This window comes from Sciurus carolinensis, chromosome X (assembly GCF_902686445.1).
Source record: "Sciurus carolinensis chromosome X, mSciCar1.2, whole genome shotgun sequence".
NCBI lineage: Eukaryota > Metazoa > Chordata > Mammalia > Rodentia > Sciuridae > Sciurus > Sciurus carolinensis.
In genome coordinates this window covers 104,382,404-104,403,949 of record NC_062232.1, presented here as the reverse complement: position 1 = coordinate 104,403,949, position 21,546 = coordinate 104,382,404, and the positions used below count along the sequence as shown (strand labels likewise).

The following is a 21,546-nucleotide window of genomic DNA, read 5'->3' as shown; positions in this document are numbered from 1 at the left end:
ATATATGTTCTACCCAAAGCTGAAACATAGCCAGTGTGTACTAATTAAGCAATCTTGGTTATTTATATCTGATAATACCTTTTGGTTGGCATGTACCTACTCTGTCTTGACAATTAATTATTTTTATATTATATTTCCTGTATTCCCCTGTATAAAATATGGAAAATACATTCCCAGTGTGCTTGGCATATGCTTTGAATATATGTGTTAAATAAATCAATAAATAATCCCCATAGGAGAAGTACTAGCATATCTTTTTAGTTGTCCATTGATATATCCCACAGGTCAACATAATTTTAATTATTTTCTTAGTATGAAAAATCTACTATTTATTTCTAATAAAACTGAAACACTGGAGTTGTTTAGTAACCGCAATCTACCCTGCATATAAATGCACTTTTGACTTTCTTTCACAACTCAACAATACAGAAGTTCAATTTGGCAGAGAGAAAAGGCCAGTAACCTTGCCATGGAACTCTAGATCTATAACAAATAATTAACTTTCATTATATATTCAAATACACATTCCATATAGTTTGTTCCCCAGGAAAATATATTAAATTTAAAGAATTATAAAGCCTCACTGCTCTCAGAGAGTATTCAGTAAATGTGTCTGTACCTCTGTACCTGCCTTGATTGGCTGCAAGCAGACTCTTTAATTTGATGGTGAAAAACTAATGCTTACCTTATGTATTTGAAAGTGAATCTCTTACCACATGAATTTTTCTAACACTTTCTAGTGCCCTCAGGAAACTGGCTTAACTTAAATTTCGTAAAATAGGTCTTCAAAATGAGAGCCACAGTTGCCTTTTGTTACATATGGTTCATCTAATTTCATAAAAAGCAATTTAACTAAGAAAATTAAACACATTTTCAATATGATTAGTAATATCCATAATATTCAAATTATTGGGGGCCACAGAAAATACCAAATTTTCTGTAATACTGATAGACACCTTTATCTGGAACAAGTATGTTAAACCAAACTTTGAGTGCTTTGGCAAGGAAATTTCAATTATGTCACTAATACAGCTTTATTAACATGCCATACTATACTTTACTCAGAACCACTGTCATTTGGTTTTAGTTGTTTCCAGTAATTGCAAGAGAAATTCATCAGACAGTACTGGCATTAATCCAAAGAAAAGGATAGAAACCAATTAAATGCTTAAAAGTTTTAAGGACAAATTAAAAAGTAGGTGCAATCTGTTTAGCTCCAACTAAAAGTAGATGAATGATTTTTAAATAGTTTATCTGCTTAGCTGCTCAGTTATCGGTCACTAGTTCATATACTACATGATTATTAGACATACAAATGAGCCCTTTCAGACTGCCTGAGAACATAAAGAAAAACATAAGATGGCTTAAAAGTGGGTTCACTTTTTTTGCCTTTTGATAGCATATAGTTGATATTGAAAAATATAATGAGAAAAAAGACAAGAGAATTCTCTAGCTTCTGCCCCAGGCACTATTCTCTCCTAATATTCTCTCCCTTAAATTACCTCATTCATTCTCACAACTTAAACCATTGCCTCTGTCCATATATGACATTGTAGTCTTGTTCTAGTTTAAATATTTCCCCAGAACTTCAACTCTTGTGTAGTTCATATAGCTATGTACATATTCCACCCATCCCTGGAGTCCAACATCCCCAAAGTTGAATTCATTACATTCTCTAATCCCCTCAAAACATATGTTCAACTAGTCATCATTAAATAAAACATATCTAATACCAAGTATTCATAGGCTAAGTGAAGCATTTCCCTAAATTTATTAACAATCCCACCATTCTTTCAGTTACTGTAGTTGAAAATCTCAATCATTTTGAATTACAAATTTACCCTCACATTCTTTATGCTTTTTCCTAGTATACCTACATACCTGTATAGAATATGTACAAACACACACCATGAACACAAATAGAGCCTGTTGCCAAATTCTAAGTTGCCTTACACAGTTTCTTCTTAAGGAATTGCCTTCCTTGCTTTCTCATTCTAAGTAGTTGAGACATTCTTTGGACACTACCTTAATTGAGACACTAATGATTTCTCATCTATATTATTGCAATGCCATCTGAATTGTATGTTTCCTTGACATATCTTTAGGCCTCCTGTCCATCCTTCCCCAACTCTATTACTGGGTTTATCTTTCTATGAAAGGTATTCTGATGGTGTCTATTTGCCTAAAACTCTCATTTTCTCCTCATTGCTATCTTATTACTCTTCTTAAAGAAAACTCTGATGATCATTCATCTGCTCAGAAAATAGCAATAGTTGCTTTTTTACTTAAGTTATTGAATCCAAATATCCAAGTGTGGCATTCATTGTCTTTCTACAATATGGCCCTAATCTACCTTACTGGCTTTATCTTCCACTACTACCTACACATAACTAAGTTCTAATGAACCCCAGAAACTTATTGTTTTAGTCAAAATTTTCACTGCTATAACCAAAAGATCTGACAAGAACAATTACAGGAGGAAAGGTTTATTTGGGAGCTCACAGTTCCGGGATTTCAGTTCATACATGGTCAGCTCCATGGCTCTGGGTCCAATGTAAGGCAGAACATTATGGTAGAGGAGTGTGGTACAGGAAAGTGGCTCAGGACATGGTCACCAGGAAGTAGAGAGAGAGCTCTGCCCAACAAGGAATGTATACATATACACTAGGGACCTACCTCATCCAGCCACATCCTATCTGCCTACAGTTACCATCCAATTAATCCCTATCAGTGAATGAATGCACTGATTAGGTTAAAACTCTCATAACCCAATCATTTCACCTCTAAACTTTCCTTCATTGTCTCACACGTGAGCTTTTGGGGGACACCTCACATCTTTTGCCTCAAGTACATCCTGTACTAGACAAATTCATATTTGTTCAACCAGCCTCTTCTCCCCACTCAACTGTTACCCATCAAAATTCTACACATTCTTCAAAGTCCATCTCTAAAATTTTTTCATTCATAAAATCATCCTTGATCAGCTCATCCAAATTTATCCTATCATTCCTTTAAACTGTTTCCTTTCTAATGAAATTTTCTTTTACTCCAGATGGCAAATATCACATATTCATTGTAAAATACACAGAAAAAAACAGAAACCATAAAGAGGGAATTAAAAATCCTCTGTAAGATCCCTGTACTATATCCTCCTAGTATATTCTCTCTCCAGAAATGAGCACACACACACAAAACACACATTTCAGATCATACTATTCATCTTTTTAGGAACCTAATATTTTATATTTGATGCATCATGAATATTTCCCATTTCATTGCTTGATCTTCTGCAACATGATTTCAATAGCCACAGTCTTTTATTATTTACTATATTTAGTCAGTTATTTGATGAATCCTCACTTAGTGAATATTTAGATTTATCAGAACATTTTAGTATTATTTTCAAATATTACAATGGGTAGTCATAGTTTGATGCATTCACAGTTAATTCATAGACATTGAATTATTGGTTCAAATGGTAAGTCAAATTTTAAGGGTTTTGTTTATTTGTTTTTGGGAAATGGTGCCACATTGCCCTCCATAAAGATCACTGTATTTTATATTTTCACCAATATTGTATAAGTGTGCCCATTTCCCTGCATATACTTTTTAATCTTCTTATGTAAATCTGAACCTCTTGTGTCAATTCTTCCACATAATATTAAGGTTATTTTATACTTGCAATACTACCAAACATCATGCCAATTGACATCTAGACTTTAACATGTGTAGCAGCTATCATAGGGCCTTATGCACAGGAGGCATTCAGGAAATATTTTCTGAATTGAATTGAATTGAATCACAACCATAGGGAAGATTTCCCATGTTCTCATTATAGTCTATCCACATTACTTGCAGTAGATTCCTTGTGAAAACTAGAGTTATATAACTAAGGTAAATGGAGAGGGAAGGGGTCACGGTACTGAGGAGCTGAGTTCAATCCCACTATTACTGCTTAACTAATCCTCCCATTTCTTTTTTTTAATATGTTTTTTAGTTGTCAGTGGATCTTTTATTTATTTTCATTTATTTGTGGTGCTGAGAATTGAACCCAGGGCCCTCATACTTGCCAGGCAAGCACTCTACTGCTGAGCCACAACTCCCCAGCTCCTAAATCCTTCCATTTCTAATCCTATTGCTTGGATAGCTTTAGCTTCAGAGCTTTAACAGCAGCTACTTGGAAAAGTAGCGACATGTATGGTGTAGGTGTGTACTCCTAGTTGCTTGACCTAGTTAGAAGACAACTTGTTATGGTGTTTTTAGGTGCAAAAGGATAGCAGGTTTTGGAGACCTTGTCAGTGAGTTGGAATAAGTTAATATATGACTCGTTTTCTTGCAGCAGTACATTTGTTTGGCCTGACTTGGCAATTGCAACCAGTTGAAGGACAGCTCTATGAAAATGGAATTAGCAAAGGGAACAGAGGGACCGAATCCATGGATACTACTTACTCTCCAATTGGAGGAAAAGTTTCTGACAAATCAGAGAAAAAAGGTACAGTTATCAAAATAATTGATTATTGATTACTTTTCTTCTAAATTGGTCATTAAGACCATATGTGGATGGTTTCACTTCACATAACATTTCATGATCACTTGAAAGAAGTACTCTATGTGAACTGAATAAATACATGTAAATGTATTGTGAAAACAAATTTTTCTTTTCTCCAGTGCCTTGAGTATAAACCAATTAAACTTTTCAAATACGTTGGCAATTTTGAAAATAGATAAATATTTACTGAATGGAACTTTCAATACAATGGAAATTACATTTCACATATAGCTACCCTGAAGCAACATGGGATTTTGATTAAGTTCTCTGTGTCCAAGCTCAACATTTATATATAACAATTTACAAAGGTACACAGGAATTTCTTCTGTTTACAGTAAAAAAAAAAAGGCTTTTTTTCTGCTTAATATAAGATTGAATGTTTATGTGAAAATAAGAGAACATGACTTTTTCTAGCTGGAGACCTTGAATCTTTCTAGTTGAGGAAATGTTAGAGAAAAAGAGGAGAAAGAAGAGAGAGAGAGAAAGAGGAGATATGAGAGACAGAGAGGAGAAATTAGAGTGAGAAGGAGAGAGAATTACTTTGAGTTCTGATTTGGTAACTTTAACCAACATGGACTTGAACTATCTGACTTATTTAAAATCAATATCATAATACAGCACTTCCAACTTCTTATTCACATTGAATCGTCTTAATTTTAATATACAAGCATTAAAAACAGATGGGTGTTTGTATTATGACTACTCTTGAAATAGTATTCAGTACGAAGGACCCAAGCTATGTAAAATATCAGAAAGCCAATTTGAAACATAGAAATTGAGAACATGTAACCAGCACTATCATAGGTATTTTTAGGAGATCAAAAATAAACAAATAAATATATGAGTGATCCAAACCTTACACTCAGGAAGCTTATGATTTTATAGGGGTAATAGGACAATTTTGTTTTGGTTCATTACTTCCACATAAGATATGTTGGGTTTTGGTTGCTTCAGCTAGTACTCTTCATGTGTGTGTTCAATTCCTTTTGGAGGGTTCTTTGTAGGTTTCGTTTTTTCTTTGCTTCTGAAACAGGCCACTTTGTTGTAGTCCATGCTTCAATAAAAAAATAATACTTATGGTTCAGGAAGAGCTAATAGCTTTGTTCTAGTTTTCAGTTAATGATACAGGTTGCTTTACATCTTGTTTGAAAATATTCGTTTCTTGGCTAGACTGATCTTTCTCAGCAGTTTCATTGTTACTGTTGAGAGGAGTTGAGGGGAGTAAAGGATTCAGAGGTGATAGTAGAAGGGGTCTGAGTATGCTCAGATTTTTCTTCCTAACTTCCATTACCTGCTTTTTCTCATTTCCTTTCTCTCTTATTATGTTATTCCTCTATATCTGAAGGAATATATATCTGCCTAGGATTTCTTATCATTCACATTGAGAATCAGAAACATCTGAAGAAAATGAAAAATGTAAGTTAGGAGTATGTTATCACACAGGTATCATCAGGGTATATTTAATTTTGTATTCTAACTTAGATCTCGTATGATACCTTTCTATAAAGTAGGTTGATGATGATGGCCAAAATTTAACAACTATCAGGTTTCAAGAATTGTCATAGACACTACCTGGATTATATCATGAAAGTAATATTATGATTGCAGTTTTCCAAATGAGAAACAAAAGCACAGAGAGGGTAAGTAATTTGCCCCAGATCACAGAGCTAGAAGCTGGTGAACTGATTATGGAGGCCATAACTTAACTTCTACGCTACAATTAACCCTGGAACACCAGGTGTTTGATATATTAGGGTCCTTTACATGCCCATTATTATTTGAAGATGTGACGCAATTTGAAAGAACTCACAGATCAAACATGTAGCATATAATAGCAAAAACAAAATTAAGAAAAAATATGTATGTCATGAATGCAGAAAATATATGTAGATAAGAGCTTATTTATAATTTACTATCATAAAATATGTAAAAAACTTTTAAAAGTTAAAATTTATCAAAACATATGCTCACAAATACTTATAGATCATAGGTGGCATTATCATTGTCGAGAATAATGTAAACATGAAGCTGCAGTATTAAATTGTAATTACATAAAATTAACTGTAGTGCATACAGTAGTAGTGTAATACCTTTGTTGCCACCTCTTGTACCTGTTGTAGTGAGCTCAGGTATGAGAATATCTGCTTCAAACACCATGTGACACTGATCATCTCAATGTCAGCAGTTTCTCCAGTGAATTGTGTTGCACAGTAAAAAGTGATCTCTTACAATTCTTGAATATTTTCACCATTTGTAATACATATACCATACAAAATATGGGCCAATCATTGATTATGTTATTGGTAAGTCTTCTTATCAATGGCAGGCTACTAGCAGTTAAGATTTGTTGGGGGGGTCATAAGTTTTACATGAATTTTTTTCCCATGTAGGGATCAGTGCCCCTAACCTCCAAATGGTTCAAGGGTCAACTGTATACTGAATCTACACATGAAATGTGTATGAAGACCACAAAAATTTTCTACACAATAAAACAAAACCCTAGAGTCTATTCACAATAGAATTTAGAGAAATCCTATTCACCTATATTTTTAAAGTGTTGTGACAAATTTTATAAATTAAAAATAAGTTGTCTTCTACTCAATTATAACACACAGGGCAAAACAATTTCAATTTAATATTTTATGAAAAATCATTATAGGTTAATACCATATAAACCAAGTATCATCTTAAACTGACTTTTTATGAAGCCTGGACAAAAACTTAACTATAAATGCACATCATAGTTTCTACTATACTTGGTCTTTACTGCTTATTACTTATCAAATAAAACAGAGCTCTGTTTTTGATAATGCCATGTGTATAGTAAAGCAAATCTTGCAGAAGATGTAATACAGTATACAGATATTTTCAAATGATCAGCTGAATCCTTTATAATTTTCTAGTTAGCACACACCCTGTAAATACAGTTCTAGGTTGTCTTGATGCTTTATGCCCTAAATTCTGAAACTGAAAACCACATCTTTTTTTAACATTATTTTCTTTACTCTCCTGGAGGACTGGGCATTGTAGCATTATGGTTAAAAGCCTGGACTCTCAAGTCAGGCAGACATGGTTTTGAATACTGACTGTGTCATTTACTGACTCTCCAACCTTAATAATTGATACTACCTTGCTGAACCAGTGTCCTTATCTGTAATATAAGGATGATAATAGTACTTGTCTCATATGGTTGTAGGGAGGACTAAATGAGACAATGGCTGTAAAGCATATATCACAATTCCTGGCACAGTGTTTAATTTCACAATAAATATTATTGCACCAAAAAATTACCTTGAGTTTTTAAAATATTCATTTACATTCTATTAGGACCTACAACTCTGTTAACAACTTTTCTATATTTATTATGACCTTCTTGTGAAATTATGTTTTCTTTCCTTAAAATTTGGGCTATTTTTATTTACCAATTTAACATCTATTCTTTTTAAATTATCGCCATCATCAGATGATGGATAAGTAAAATGGCACTTTAAAAAAAATCAAATTCTACTATAATTGGTTCCTCATGAACATTTATTATATGTATATGTCTCTCAGTAGGAAATAGATTATTTTCTCACCTCTTAATTTTCTTAATGAAAGGAAAAAAGGGGCATTTGGTTAGAGACATGTCACACCCTCACACTGGCATATGCCAAAATAAAAATTTTAAACAAACCTAAGTTGTCATTGTTCAGTAAACACATATAGAATTCAAGGCATCATACTAATAAAATCCCTAACTATCTTTGAAGCTTACAAACTAGTCACAACTCTTTCTATTTAACTAGGAAACATTATATAGCAGCTACTTGAAACAGAGCAGGGAAGATAGGAACAAATAAGGCTTACTCCTAAATCTGCATTGTGTAACATTCATAAATAATTGAAATAATTGCAAAATGGAATATCAACAAGTATAGCATATTAAAATCTTTTTTTTTTTTTTTTTTGTGGTGCTGGGGATTGAACCCAGGGCCTTATGAGGCAAGCACTCTACCAACTGAGTTACATCCCCAGCCCTTAAAATCTTAATGATTATCGAGTCCAACATCCTTATTTAAAGTTGAAGGAAATTAATCCCAAAAAGGTCAAGATCATACAGAAAGAACTGGGACTAGAACTGCAGACACCTGGTTCCACATCTTATGTTTTTCGACTGTTGCCGTAATGATGTAACATAAACTAAATATATATATTTCTGAAGAAGTTCTCAATCAGGAAGTGTCAAAGACACAAACAGAAAAAGTAAGGAAATTGATTTTTTCAGGCTAATGCAATACAGAGGTTTAGCTTAGTCTTTTATAAGGAGGAATATATAAGTTTCGTGTGGGATAATCCACAGGGGGACTGTTTCGTACTGAGGAGAAGTCTCCTTCAGTTAACTGTACAGGAAATGTTTATCTCTGTACTTAGTTTTGGGGTACAGTTTTAATCTCAGGTAATTATTTATGAGACAAATAATGGGAAATTAGAGAACCTGTGTCTGTGTCTAAAACTGAGGACACCTGGTTCCACATCTTGTTTTTCATCTGTTATTGTAATAGTGGAACACAAACTAAATATATCAATTGCAGAAGTCATGACAAAGAATGAAGAGAGAGCTTTATCTAATAAGTCATGTAGAGAAAGTATGTCATGTGTGTTTGGGGTTGTGTGTGTGTGTGTGTGTGTGTGTGTGTGTGTGTAGATTTTTTTTCCAGCAAACCATTTTTTCAGAAAACAAAAGAGTAGAGGGAATTTTGGGCCAATAGTGTTTTCCAGAAACTTAGGGCCCACGTAGAGTCCAACATTTTCAGTAGCCATCTCAACGAGGATGAAATTCATTAAGTCCAAGGGTTCTGAATTCCTGCAGGTCGATGCAAAAATAGAACACCGAAAACTAAGAAGGCTGATGGGGAGAGAAAACTGAAGGATACTAAAGGCAGATTTTGTCTGCTTTACAGTTTTGCAAAAGGCTGGCCTTGACTGGGAGTGGCATTTCTTTGAAATTCATCCTACAAGATCTATCTCCACAAAGCTGAAGGAAAAAAAATGACACTTCTAGTCAGTGTCTGCTGAATATATGACCATGTAAACAACACTCATTTGATTGATATGACACAATTTATAGCCTGTCATGAAGATGCTTTAGCCAAGACCCGATAGTGACTATAGTTTCATCTCTATATTCCACTTTCTCATCTGAAAAATAAGGGAGCTTGTCTTTCAACCCTCTCAGGGGCTGGAGAACAGGACCAATGTATCGGTGAATCCTTTTTTGCAAATTTGAAATTTTGAAAATTAGAAATTTAAATATAAAACAAATAAGAAGAGGGAAGGGTACACAACTCTGTCAAACCTCACACTCCGTTTATCTCTAAGGTCCTGTCCAGTTGTGCATGTCATGAGTCAGTGAATTCAAATTCTGCTGTTAAGGAAGAACAATTAGCCAATTCAAATAAAAATGGACTTATTTTACAAAAGGGATACACTCTGGAAAAGTGGGTGAAAAGTATGTTTGTAAACCACATTCACCATTTAAAGTACTTGCTGCAAATTCTGCCATAATTCAAATAATTAATCCCCAGTTTTCTGCAGTGCAAGTTTGGATTTCTGACAGGTATATAACAATAACAGAGGGCACTTAGAAACCATTTGCAATTTCAAAATATTTTAGTGTATTTTACCACATAACGGTTTTATGCTGTGGCAGCTATTGTTACCCTGTTTTATAGTTGAAAATGAAACACAAGAAGTTAAGTAATTTGCCTTGCATATTCAACATAGTAAGTACAAGTAGAGCCGAGATTGGGATCTAATTTTTCCTCACAGTTAGTTCATTACTCTTCTTTGGGTCCTTTCTTTCTTTTCCATAAAATCATTTTTTTCAAGGCCAATTGTTTAACAGCTATCTTGATTTCAGATCTCCAAGCATCCAGTCGAAATATCTATCCCTTCCCTAAGAGTACTTTGCAAATTTCAAATTTCATATAAAAGACCTTTGTTCAGATGCTCTCAGTCCTTTTCCTCAAACTAAAAGATACATGTACACAAACAAACACACATGGTGCCATAGGGACTTTGAAATTTAACTGACAGTGCAAAATATACATTTAGCAACTACCTTTCCTTGTGGACCTAGTGGAAAGATCGTGCACGTGTGTGTATGTGTGTGTGTGTGTGTGTGTGTGTGTGTGTATGTGTGTGTGTATGTGTGTGCGTGTGTGTGTGTGTGTGTGTGTGTGCCTTTTTCCCCTTTGTTTTGTCTAACCTGACAGCACAGAGAGATTGAAACAATTTATGCAATGATAGTTGTGACCTTTGAATAACAGGTTAAATTTTATATTTGCTTAGAATTTCACAGATATTTTTTCACAGACTCAATCAGCAGGTAAATATTCATTTTGTGGTATGAAACTAAAGAACTGCACGTACCCTACCTAGGTAATCATTGTGCATTCAGATGGAACACAGTCCTGCAGCATAATGCTGTGGTTCTTCAGTATTGGTTCAAAGGACATGTGGATATTAAAATGCACTCAGCTGCCCTTTGAGTCAACCCATAGTTGCAGTATCTTTTACTTAAAGGATATCATAGCCCAGGACATTGTGGTAGAATTGGGAATAATTCATATAAGCACAGCAAACCACATGAATAAAATAGTAGTAATGCACTAACAAAGACAACATTGTTGGGAGCTTAACATTATTATTTTTAAAGATTGATGGCAAATTACAGTAAATGTTTCCTATAATGCTATATAGATGTTTCTCTAACACAAGGTTTCAGAGGGCCCAGCTAGAGTGCTGCAGCTTGTTTTCAACTATATTAAATCACTTTATCAATATACTTCAGTTTTAACAAAAGCTTTTCTAAAGCATACTGGAGACCTGACTTCTAAAACAGATTTATGGAAAGGGTTCCCTATGCTAAGAGGCAAACTTATTTATTGTATAAAAAATTCATGTTAAATGTTCTTGGTCATATATGTTTAATGTTTCATTCTTATTTCATTTTAATTATATTTTACTTATTTTAAAAAAACTAATACATACCTTTCCTGTGATACCAGAAAAAAAATGGTCTTAACATGTGGTCCTTACAGTTCAATAGGCTCTATCTAATAGGGACACTAAGTGGTATACTATAGAATTGAATGTTTATCCTCCTGGACTTGTGCTTCCAAGTGAGGGGATCTTCCCATAGCATCTTTATAACATCTTAGTTTTTTGGAGTAGCCAGGCCATTATAGAAATTTATCATCCATGTGTATATCATTCAGTTGAGGATCTATTTATCTGTTTCAGCCTATGTTACTTTTGGAGGAAGTTCAAAACATTACTAGGTTTTTGTGAAGTTAATTGTACTTCTAGTTTATGTGAAATTTAATTTTGAAAATAAAGTTCTAGAGTTCTGGAATTTAATGCACAACTCTACATTTTCCTAGTGTATAACTTTTGTAATCCCATGTATAATAATCATATCTCCTCTCAGCCTCCACCTAATATTAAGAGTCTTTGGGTTAACTTAGTCATTTGAGATGCCTTTTTATTTCCATTGTATGTCCTCCTGAAAGTGTCTTGACCAGAGGTACAATTTTCCTCTAGGAAGGGAAGAATAAAAGTAAAAAGTTGGGTTGACAAAGACATGCTTAACCACTTAAACTCTTCATTAAAATAATAACAAGAGAAGAAAAATTTAAATATTACTATTCAGAAACACAGAAACTCATGATCTTTAATGCTGTATCAACCAACTTGGCAATTTAACTGTACTAAATATGAAGCAGAAGACATAGTTTGCCCTTGAGAAGATTCCTATTAAATGGGAGAACTTGAAAAAACTTGCAAACATATATGCACAATGCAAAATAACATACAATAAACTGTTGTACAGAAATAAAAATAAGATATTTAAAGGCTTTAAAGAAAGTTGAAAAGGTCACTATTTTTTAGAAATGGTTTGGCTAAGGTGTTGGGAAACAAGAAAAATCAATCCTGGTGACCTTAAGGAGTACATAAATAGGAGAATGAAATAATAGAGTGGTAAGGAGAAAATATAGAGGGAAATAGTCTAAAAGATAAGGGCATAATCAAGCAGATGGAGGCAATTTGGCAAGGAAAGGAAGGAGATAAATAGTATGATAACTAGAAAAGGGGACATTGGGTTATTTTATTCTGTTTTTTCAAAAGAAGAGAGATTCGTGCTTGTTGAAAAACAAAGAATAGAAAGTCAACAGAGAGGGAGAGACTGAGTATGCTTGTAAGAAAGGAGATTTTGAAGGAACAAAAGTCCCAGAGGAAGCAGAGCAAAAGAGAACTGATGAGCCTTGGAAATAAAAGAGGGACATCAAACTGTATGGCATTGAATATGAAAGAAACTATATATATATAAATTCGAAAAGAGGACACAGTAAGTGTTCAATAAATGTTAGCATCTATTTTTATCCATATTGTTATTGTTACTTTCTGCAGTGAATTTTGTCTTTGAGAAATTTTAATTTGATATTATTGAAGATTTTTTCTGGGTTCCTAAAGATAGACATCAAAGACTGCAACCATATGCAGCCTATGAAAACCGGTGCTTATGCCAGATGCTTTTCTGTCTGAACATCAAGTACAAGAGGTTGTACAACTCCTTTATTACTCTCAACTACATGATAGGTAGATCATCATATAATTGTTTTTAATTAAATGTCAGTGAGTAGATGTGAGTACCTTAACCTTTGGAGAGTTTTATTCTAAGTTAAAGTAGGAAGATCTGGATAAACTGAATTATGACTAACCTTCCTACCAACATTCTAAAGTCCAGATGATGTGAACTTAATAACTTACATATCTATATACAACAAAATTTAGCATTGTATAAAATATATAAAATAGGCATTTATTCTGCTTATTCCCAATCACATGTTTTAAAAGAACCATCCAGGGAATAGTTCATCTTGTAGCAAGTGACATTCTGAAACCACTTGGAAATAACTCAGATCTCTTGTGACAGTACACTATAGTTTATATGTGTATGTGTGAGTATACCATGTCAATTTATGCTTTATAGCCATATTTTATAAGAGATTTGTTGAGATGTAATTTATATATTATTTTCAGATTTAAAATTTACAATTCACTAAATTTTGTATATTCACAGAATTGTGTAGCCATCACTACTACTTAATTCTAAGTCGTCTTCATCATACCAAAAGGAAACCTCACAGGCATTAGCCATCACTCCATATCCCCACATCCCCACCTCCACCCAAACCCTGGAAATCACTACTTTACATGTTGTATCTTTAGATTTGCATACTTCCACATTTCATATAAATAGAATCATATAACATGTGACATTTGGGTCTGATTTCTTTCACTTTTATGTTTTCAAGGATAATGAATGTTATAGCATATATCAATACTTCATTCTTTTTTATGGATGAATAACATTCCATTGGATGAATATATTACATTTTTAATGCATTCATCAATTGATAGAACTTTTGTGGAGTCTCACTTTTTGGCAATTATGAATGATCTGCTATGAACATTTGTGCACAAGTTTTTGATAGAGCACCTGCTTTCATTTCTTTGGGGTATATGCCAAGTAGTAGAATAACTGGATCATGTGGTTATGTTTAACTCTTTGAGGAACTTGTGAACAGTTTTCCAAAGTAGCTTCATAATTTTCTATTGCCACCAGCATTTGTAAGAATGTGAATTGCTCCACATCTTTGCCAACATTGTTATTTTATGTTGTTTTTATGTTAGCCACCCTCATGGGTGTAAAGTGGCATCTCATTGTGGCTTTGATTCACATATCTCCACTGTCTAATGATGTGGAATTTCTATGGCTGTGCTTACTGACCGTTTATATATCTTCTTTAAGGAAATATCTATTCAAGTAATTTACCCATTTTTCAATTATGTGTCTTTTTACTGTTGACGTATATATCTTCTTAATGTGTTCTACATTAAAAATCCCTTACACAATTTATGATTGGCAAATATATTCTCCCATTCTGTAGGCTGTCTTTTCATTTTTTATTTGTACTGGGAATTGAAACGGGGTCTCACAAAGTTGCTTAGAGTCTTGCTAAGTTGCTGAGGCTGGCGTTGAACTCCCAGTCCTTCTACTTCAGCCTCCCAAGCTGCTGAAATACAGGCATATGCCACTGTGCCTGGCATCTTTCCATTTTCTTAATAGTATCCTTTGAAGCAAGAAAGTTTTAAATTTTATCAATATTTCTATTTTATTAATTCATTCAAGTAGTTATTAAGGAAGTGTCCACTATGTGCAAGGTTCATTATTTTCTTTATCTTGACCTCTCTTGGGTTATATAATGGATATAAAAACATGATTGATATATAATATGAATAATCTTACCCTGAAGAATTGAGAATTCATTACGTATTTTTCTTCAATAGTTCATACATGAAAAGTTGTATGAAGCTACATAGATAGAAATGATAAGCTTATGCTCTATCCTCCTCATCACTTCATAGCTTTTGATCACAGGGAATGGAGGCTGATTTCACCTCCCCATTTTACTCCAAGTACTGATAGTCTAAAATTTACAAACACTTGTTACTATGAAACTAATATTATATTTGAAGGACCATAAAGATGGTACATAAATCATGAGACATACACTAGAATTAATTCAGCTAAAGACCACACTGATGTCTTTTCAAAATTTTGAACATACTGTAGGATGAAATGAAGAATAAATATTCTCTTAGTGCATATTTTTTTTCTTTTCTTTGGACAGGCTTAGATACGTCTCATGGAATTTCCAAATGTCTCTAAAGGCTACTTGGATTACTGTTATGGGCAATAGCATAGCCTTTAACCTGGTCATTTTACATGAAGAACTAATAGCGGATATTTTTAAATAACCACATGTCAGAATCCTCTACCGGTGTTTGATTGAGTTTGTCATGGAATCACTGATTGAAGCATATCTATCTAGATTAAGTAGAAAAAATAAATATGTATATATGTCCAAAATATAGTTAATTACCCCCTATTTTATGTGGACAATGTTATTAATAATCATTTTGTCCAGGTACAGATAAATGAAATTATTAATAATCATATATGGGTCCAGATATATGAAACATTGGTTTAAGTGATACAGTCACTGCACAGTGCCTGACATCAATTCCAGTCCCCCTCCCTTTTTTTACCTTCCAGGAAGTTTGACCTCTTCTTCTTGAACTAAACTACCATCACTTAATGTGCCATACTTCAACACAACCTCTCTGCCATTGGCTTTTCCTGCTCAGCAGTTGATGCCTGTGTTGCAACCTATAAAGAGGGTGTTTACCTCAAACTAAATTGGGGGATATTGGTGAAACTGTGATAACTATAGTACTGCACAGTGTGATATGATTTGTGGCTCTCTGCATTTCATTCTGAATTTGTACAAGGAAAAGTTTTCTGTTACTGGAGAATATGATCTTCTTAGGTCTTTTGATATGCTTCAGCAAAACAAGTGATTAAATAATAAGTGAAATATGAACATTATACAAACTGTACCTTAGTGTTCTGCTACTAACAATTTGCAAAGGATCACAGTCAATGTTAAGTTTGGCTAGATCTATTTCACTTACCTACATTAATGTAGAATTTCTTCAAAACATCACACTTTGTAGTATTTCTGCATATAATTTCCTTCTTTTTAGTTTGCTCCACCTTTGAACTATAGTAAGTAGATAGTGAAATAATAAATGGGCTCATCATAATCATGATATTGTAATCCATAACTTATTTTGAGAGTTGATAAAAATGGAGCAGGTTACTTAGTGGTATACATTTCAAAAAGGGAGATATCTTCCTTTCTGATGTATGTTGCTCTGAAAAGTTAGAGACTGAGAAGTTTTTCCTCTGTACACTAAGGGAATTTCTCTTCTCTAATACCAAGTCACTGCAACTACCTTGCTTTACTATCTTTATTTATATCATGGTCCACACATTCATTTACTATATTGTCATCTCTGTTCACTGGTCTTAAATGTAAGCTCTCAAAGGGTAGGATCATCTTCTTTTTAAATTATTTTCATAAATAACCTGTGCAGATGTGCTCTAGATATACAATGATTGTTAATAATGAGGAAATCCCAACAACACAACTTTATGAGTTTCTTTTGATTTAGTGAATAACATTTAAGTAGCCTCATTATGTAACATGTGATGCCATAAGGTATACAAGGAGGAGATGTTCTAGCATTTGATAAAGTTGATATAGAAAGGTTAATCTCTATCGACCAGTTTTGATTAGGATTTTAAAAATTGCATGTATTCATTAAGGACTGTTTTTTAGCACCTACAAAATAGTATCTGTTGGCTCTAGAACATTTATAATTGTTTTAGATTTATACTAGCTTGCACAGCCAAATGATGCATTTTAAGAAGTGATAAAAGCCTCTAATGAGGAGAGCAGTTGAATAAACTGAACAGTTAGTTGAGAACAGAAGTGTCCACATAAACATGGTCTGTTAATCATCTGCTCATTGAAGACATTTGTCAGTTCTAGGACCTTAAGAGTTAAATGTTTAATCAACCCTTTGGGAACCAAATTGCTCTGTCTCACATGGAAAAATGTAACTTTCAGTGAAAAATAAGGTCCTCAGTTGGTCATTTATTATCTCAAAGGGTGTATTTTATTATAAATGTCAATTCCACAAAATTATGTGTCCTGTAATACATAATTATGTTCAAAATTGCATTTGAAATCTATTATTAACAGTTAACAGTGAACATTCTTAAAATAGTTATTACTCTTGGCCTTAACACAAAAAGCAATAATGGAAGTATTTTAGGGAGTTAAGAGCTGCAAGGCACTGGCCTCTGAATAAAGCCACCGCAGGTGTGTTTCTTAATGGGCTGTTAATTTTATAGCTGGTGAACACAAAGGACAGAGACCATGTGTGTTTTTAAACTGTTTGGTATGGAGACGGAGTTGATGGCTGAAAAATATAAAGGCAGGATGAAACGAGGCCAAATTGAACTTTCCCTCCTGAGGTGTAATCCTCCTTGCTTAAAATCAAGGCAAACTAATTCCCTTTCCTCTTCTTCTATCCCTTGTATCCCTTCCCTCCACATGACAAAGGATTCCACAAAAATGCATATTAAACTACAACATCAGAATTAGAAAAGGACAACATCTTCTCTTACAGAACTCTTCTGGGTTTCTTGTTTTGGCTATTAGCACTGTCTAAATCACCAAAACTCAGAATTATGGGATCAATTTTGACTCTCCCTTAGCCTTCACATGTAAGGTCCTCAAGAACATTGCTTCTCAGGGTGTGAATTGTGAACCATGCAGCGTGCATATCACTTGGGAAATTATAAGAACTGAACCTGAATTTGCATTTTAACAAGACCCTCCCTTTCTTCTACAATTAAAGTTTGAGAAGTTCTGCTATAGAATTTTCCTTTGCATTGTTTCTCAGGCATTCCTCCTTCTTTTTATTCATGCTAAATTATTTTTCACTGAAAATATACCTTTTCTACATGAGTCGTTTGGGTTGACACTAAATTTAGATCTTCATGTCACTTCACCTGAGTCATTGCCCTATAAATCTTATATTATTTTTGTATCTCCCTTCTCTAATTCATTCTACTTTCTGCCTCAAGATTAGTCTATCTTATGTACCCTAACCTCTTTTTTTTCAGTGTTGGATATCAAACCAGGGCTGCCTGCATGCTAAGCAAGCAGTCTACCATAATGGCTTTCCATACTTTACTAAATAAACCCATTCAACTGGCATTCAAGGGTTTATAGAATATGACATCATTATTTCCCTCCAGTCCTATTTCTAACTGCTCCTCTATTTATAAACATACTCTACACCTTAGCTTTACAGTTCCCTTTATCTTTTAGCTTTCTTATCCCTGACACCCTTTCCAGTAGCCATGTTGAAATTTTGTACCTGCTCTAAGGCTCATCTTTAATGTCACCTCTCACAAGAGTCCTATTATCATTCACTCACTCATTAAATAAATATGTATTTATCACATATATTCTTGACCTACATTTACCTACAGTCTTCTATGTACTGGGGATAAATCGATGAACAAAGCAACAACAGTCCTTTCTTCCCAGAGCTTTCATTCTTTGGGGGAAGCAGGCAATAAACAATAAATAAGTAAAATACATGGTATGTTGATGGTGATAGATGCTAAGAATAAATAAAAGATAATAAAGGGGGTAGAGATAGGATTGAGAATTATCCCTTAGTCAAATACTTTTCCCTCCTTCAAATGCCCAGAACACTTATTTCCCTTTACAATGTGGTTATTTGTGTACTTGTCCTATTTCCTCTGCTATTTTCAAAGCTCCTTGAGAGAAACAACTGCATCTTATTCATCTTTGTAATTCTTGCAGCTACTAAGATGGCACTTGGTAAATAATAGTTAAAATGAATCAAGTTGATCGAAATAAATGCAATAGAAGTTTAAGAAAAGGAAGACTGACATAGTGGTTGGTAAGGGAAGGCTCCTTAGAAGATATTTAATTTGTGTAAGACTTTGAAAGATGGGGGAGGGTGGGGATGAAGAAAAAGCTGAGTAAGTTGTTTAATATGCCCATTCCTAAAATGCTAAATCTATTGCATTATAAATTAAGATTAATATGTATGTAATTTTCTCTACCTTCAAAACTAGTGTTTCAGAAGGGACGAGCAATTGACACTGGAGAAGTTGACATTGGTGCACAGGTCATGCAAACCATTCCACCTGGCTTATTCTGGCGTTTCCAGATTACTATCCACCATCCTATATACCTGAAATTCAATATTTCACTAGCCAAGGACTCTCTGCTGGGAATTTATGGCAGAAGAAACATTCCACCTACACATACTCAGGTATTTGATATTATACATATTTTCTTGAACCCTTTTAGAGGCTTATAGGTTGAGCAGTTCAGAGGTTATGATTTTGAAGTGTATAAGTATCAAAGGTAAGGGCAGGAAAATATACAAAGAAATATCCAGAATAATCACATTCTGATCAAAAAATGGCATGAAAAGGAATAGCATTTATCAGGGCAGATTCAGAAAAGAGACTTTAAGAAAATATTCTTTAAATTTGACCTCTGCTTCCTGGAATAGGTTAATCATGAGCCTTCTCCTTTTAGTTAGCTTTAGTGCCCTCAGTTCCTTCACTGGTTCATACATCCTTACCCCCTCACCCCAACAAAGGAATGAATATCAATCAGGAGTTGGTGGGAAATAAGTTTTTAAAAAAGGGCTGTTTAAATGCAGCCACCACAATGTTTATTGCAGCTCAATTCACAATAGCTAGATTGTGGAACCAACCTAGATGCCCTTGAACAGATGAATGGATAAAGAAAACTGTGGTATATATACACAATGAAATATTATTTGGCCATAAAGAAAAATAATATTATGGCATTTGCAGATAAATGGATGGAATTGGAAAATACCATGCTAAGTGAAATAAGCCAATTCCAAAAAACCAAAGGCCAAATGTTTTCCGTGCTAATTGGATGATGACACATAATGATGGTGAGCGGTGTGGGTAAGAGAAGAATGGAGGAACTTTAGAGGGAATGTAGAGGGAAATGAGAGGGAAGGAGGTATGAAAGATGGTAGAATGAGACAGACATCATGCCTTAGGTACATGTATGATTACACTAATGGTATGAATCTACATAATGCACAACCATAGAAAAGAGATGTACCCCATTTGTGTACAATGAATCAAAATGCAGTCAGTAAAAATTTCATAAGGCCTGTTTATAACTAACAGGTAGATGTTCCTTTTTTATTGTGAATAATAACTCAAATATGTAAAACCTGTACCATTTACATAACTTTTCATAAACCTTAGCAACCTCATTTCTCTTGTTTTCTTTCCCTTATTTCTTCCCTCCATAGTCCATTTGGATTCCTGCTCCATCTAAGAAGTAGCAAAAAGAATCAAACATTTCAGCCTTGCTTTTTATCCAACAGATATGACTAGAATCAAAATCTTACCTTCTTGGCCAGAATAGGCAGGGAATCAGAATCCTATCAATGGTATCTCTTAAAAAAATAAAATGTTCAAAGAAACATGTGCCATGTGCTTTTGTACTGATGGTGGGGAGAGATTTTGAATATTCTAAATGTGTTACCACAAAGGTATTAAATTATGATGAATGTTCTCAAATTTTTGACTGTTCATTTATTTGTTTTAAAAACCATAAAAACTGTTTTTAATTTGTAGAGAAGGTCACAGTAACATTTCTGAGCAGAATGTGTGTTTTCAAGTATCTTCTATCAGATACTTTAGCAAAATGTCAAGATTCTCTTGCATAATACTAAAAGATTTTTCTATTTCTTAGTTTGTGGCTTTTAAACAATTATTTTGAATGCTCCAAATCTGTTTATAACATTTATAAACATAGTGAGATTTTTTTTCAAAATTAATGTTTTTCAAAATTAATAAGTTTTTGAGTTCAAATATACTTAGGAATTAATAACCATGTCTTCCACTTTCCCCACCTCCAAAACAAAGAAATGTGGAATAGATCAGGTGAATTAGGGATGTTTGTCAGTCTAGAAGTAAAAGTAGTGCTTATATTTGTGTCTGTATTTGTTCCAGTTTGATTTTGTAAAACTAATGGATGGCAAACAGTTGGTGAAGCAGGACTCCAAGAGCTCTGATGATACCCAGCACTCCCCTCGGAACCTAATCTTAACCTCCCTTCAGGAGACAGGTTTCATAGAGTATATGGACCAAGGACCTTGGTATCTGGCATTTTACAATGATGGAAAAAAGGTGGAACAAGTATTTGTGTTAACTACAGCAATTGGTAAGCTGCCTTGGCTATAATTTGAATTCACAGTATAATTCTAGAAGACACAAGTAATGAAAGTCATACAGGTGCTATGTAAACTTATTGCTCATTCTACCTTAAAGTAATTATTCAGAATAGGTCACTATGAGAAAAGTTTATGTTATTGTTATTGATATTGTTTAAATACTGGTTAAGATTTTTTTAAAATTCTCCATTATT

General features: G+C 33.8%; 1 protein-coding gene across 2 annotated transcripts in view; it reads left to right on the top strand.

Moving 5' to 3' along the window:
• Positions 1-21,546, top strand: part of Tenm1 (teneurin transmembrane protein 1) — a 741,978-nt gene that overhangs the window by 484,130 nt on the left and 236,302 nt on the right. For both annotated transcript variants that reach the window (XM_047535396.1, XM_047535395.1), the window contains 3 exons: positions 4,340-4,492; positions 19,191-19,390; positions 21,132-21,342. In XM_047535396.1, the coding sequence (XP_047391352.1) occupies positions 4,340-4,492; positions 19,191-19,390; positions 21,132-21,342 (564 nt within the window). The remainder of the gene's footprint in view (positions 1-4,339; positions 4,493-19,190; positions 19,391-21,131; positions 21,343-21,546) is intronic.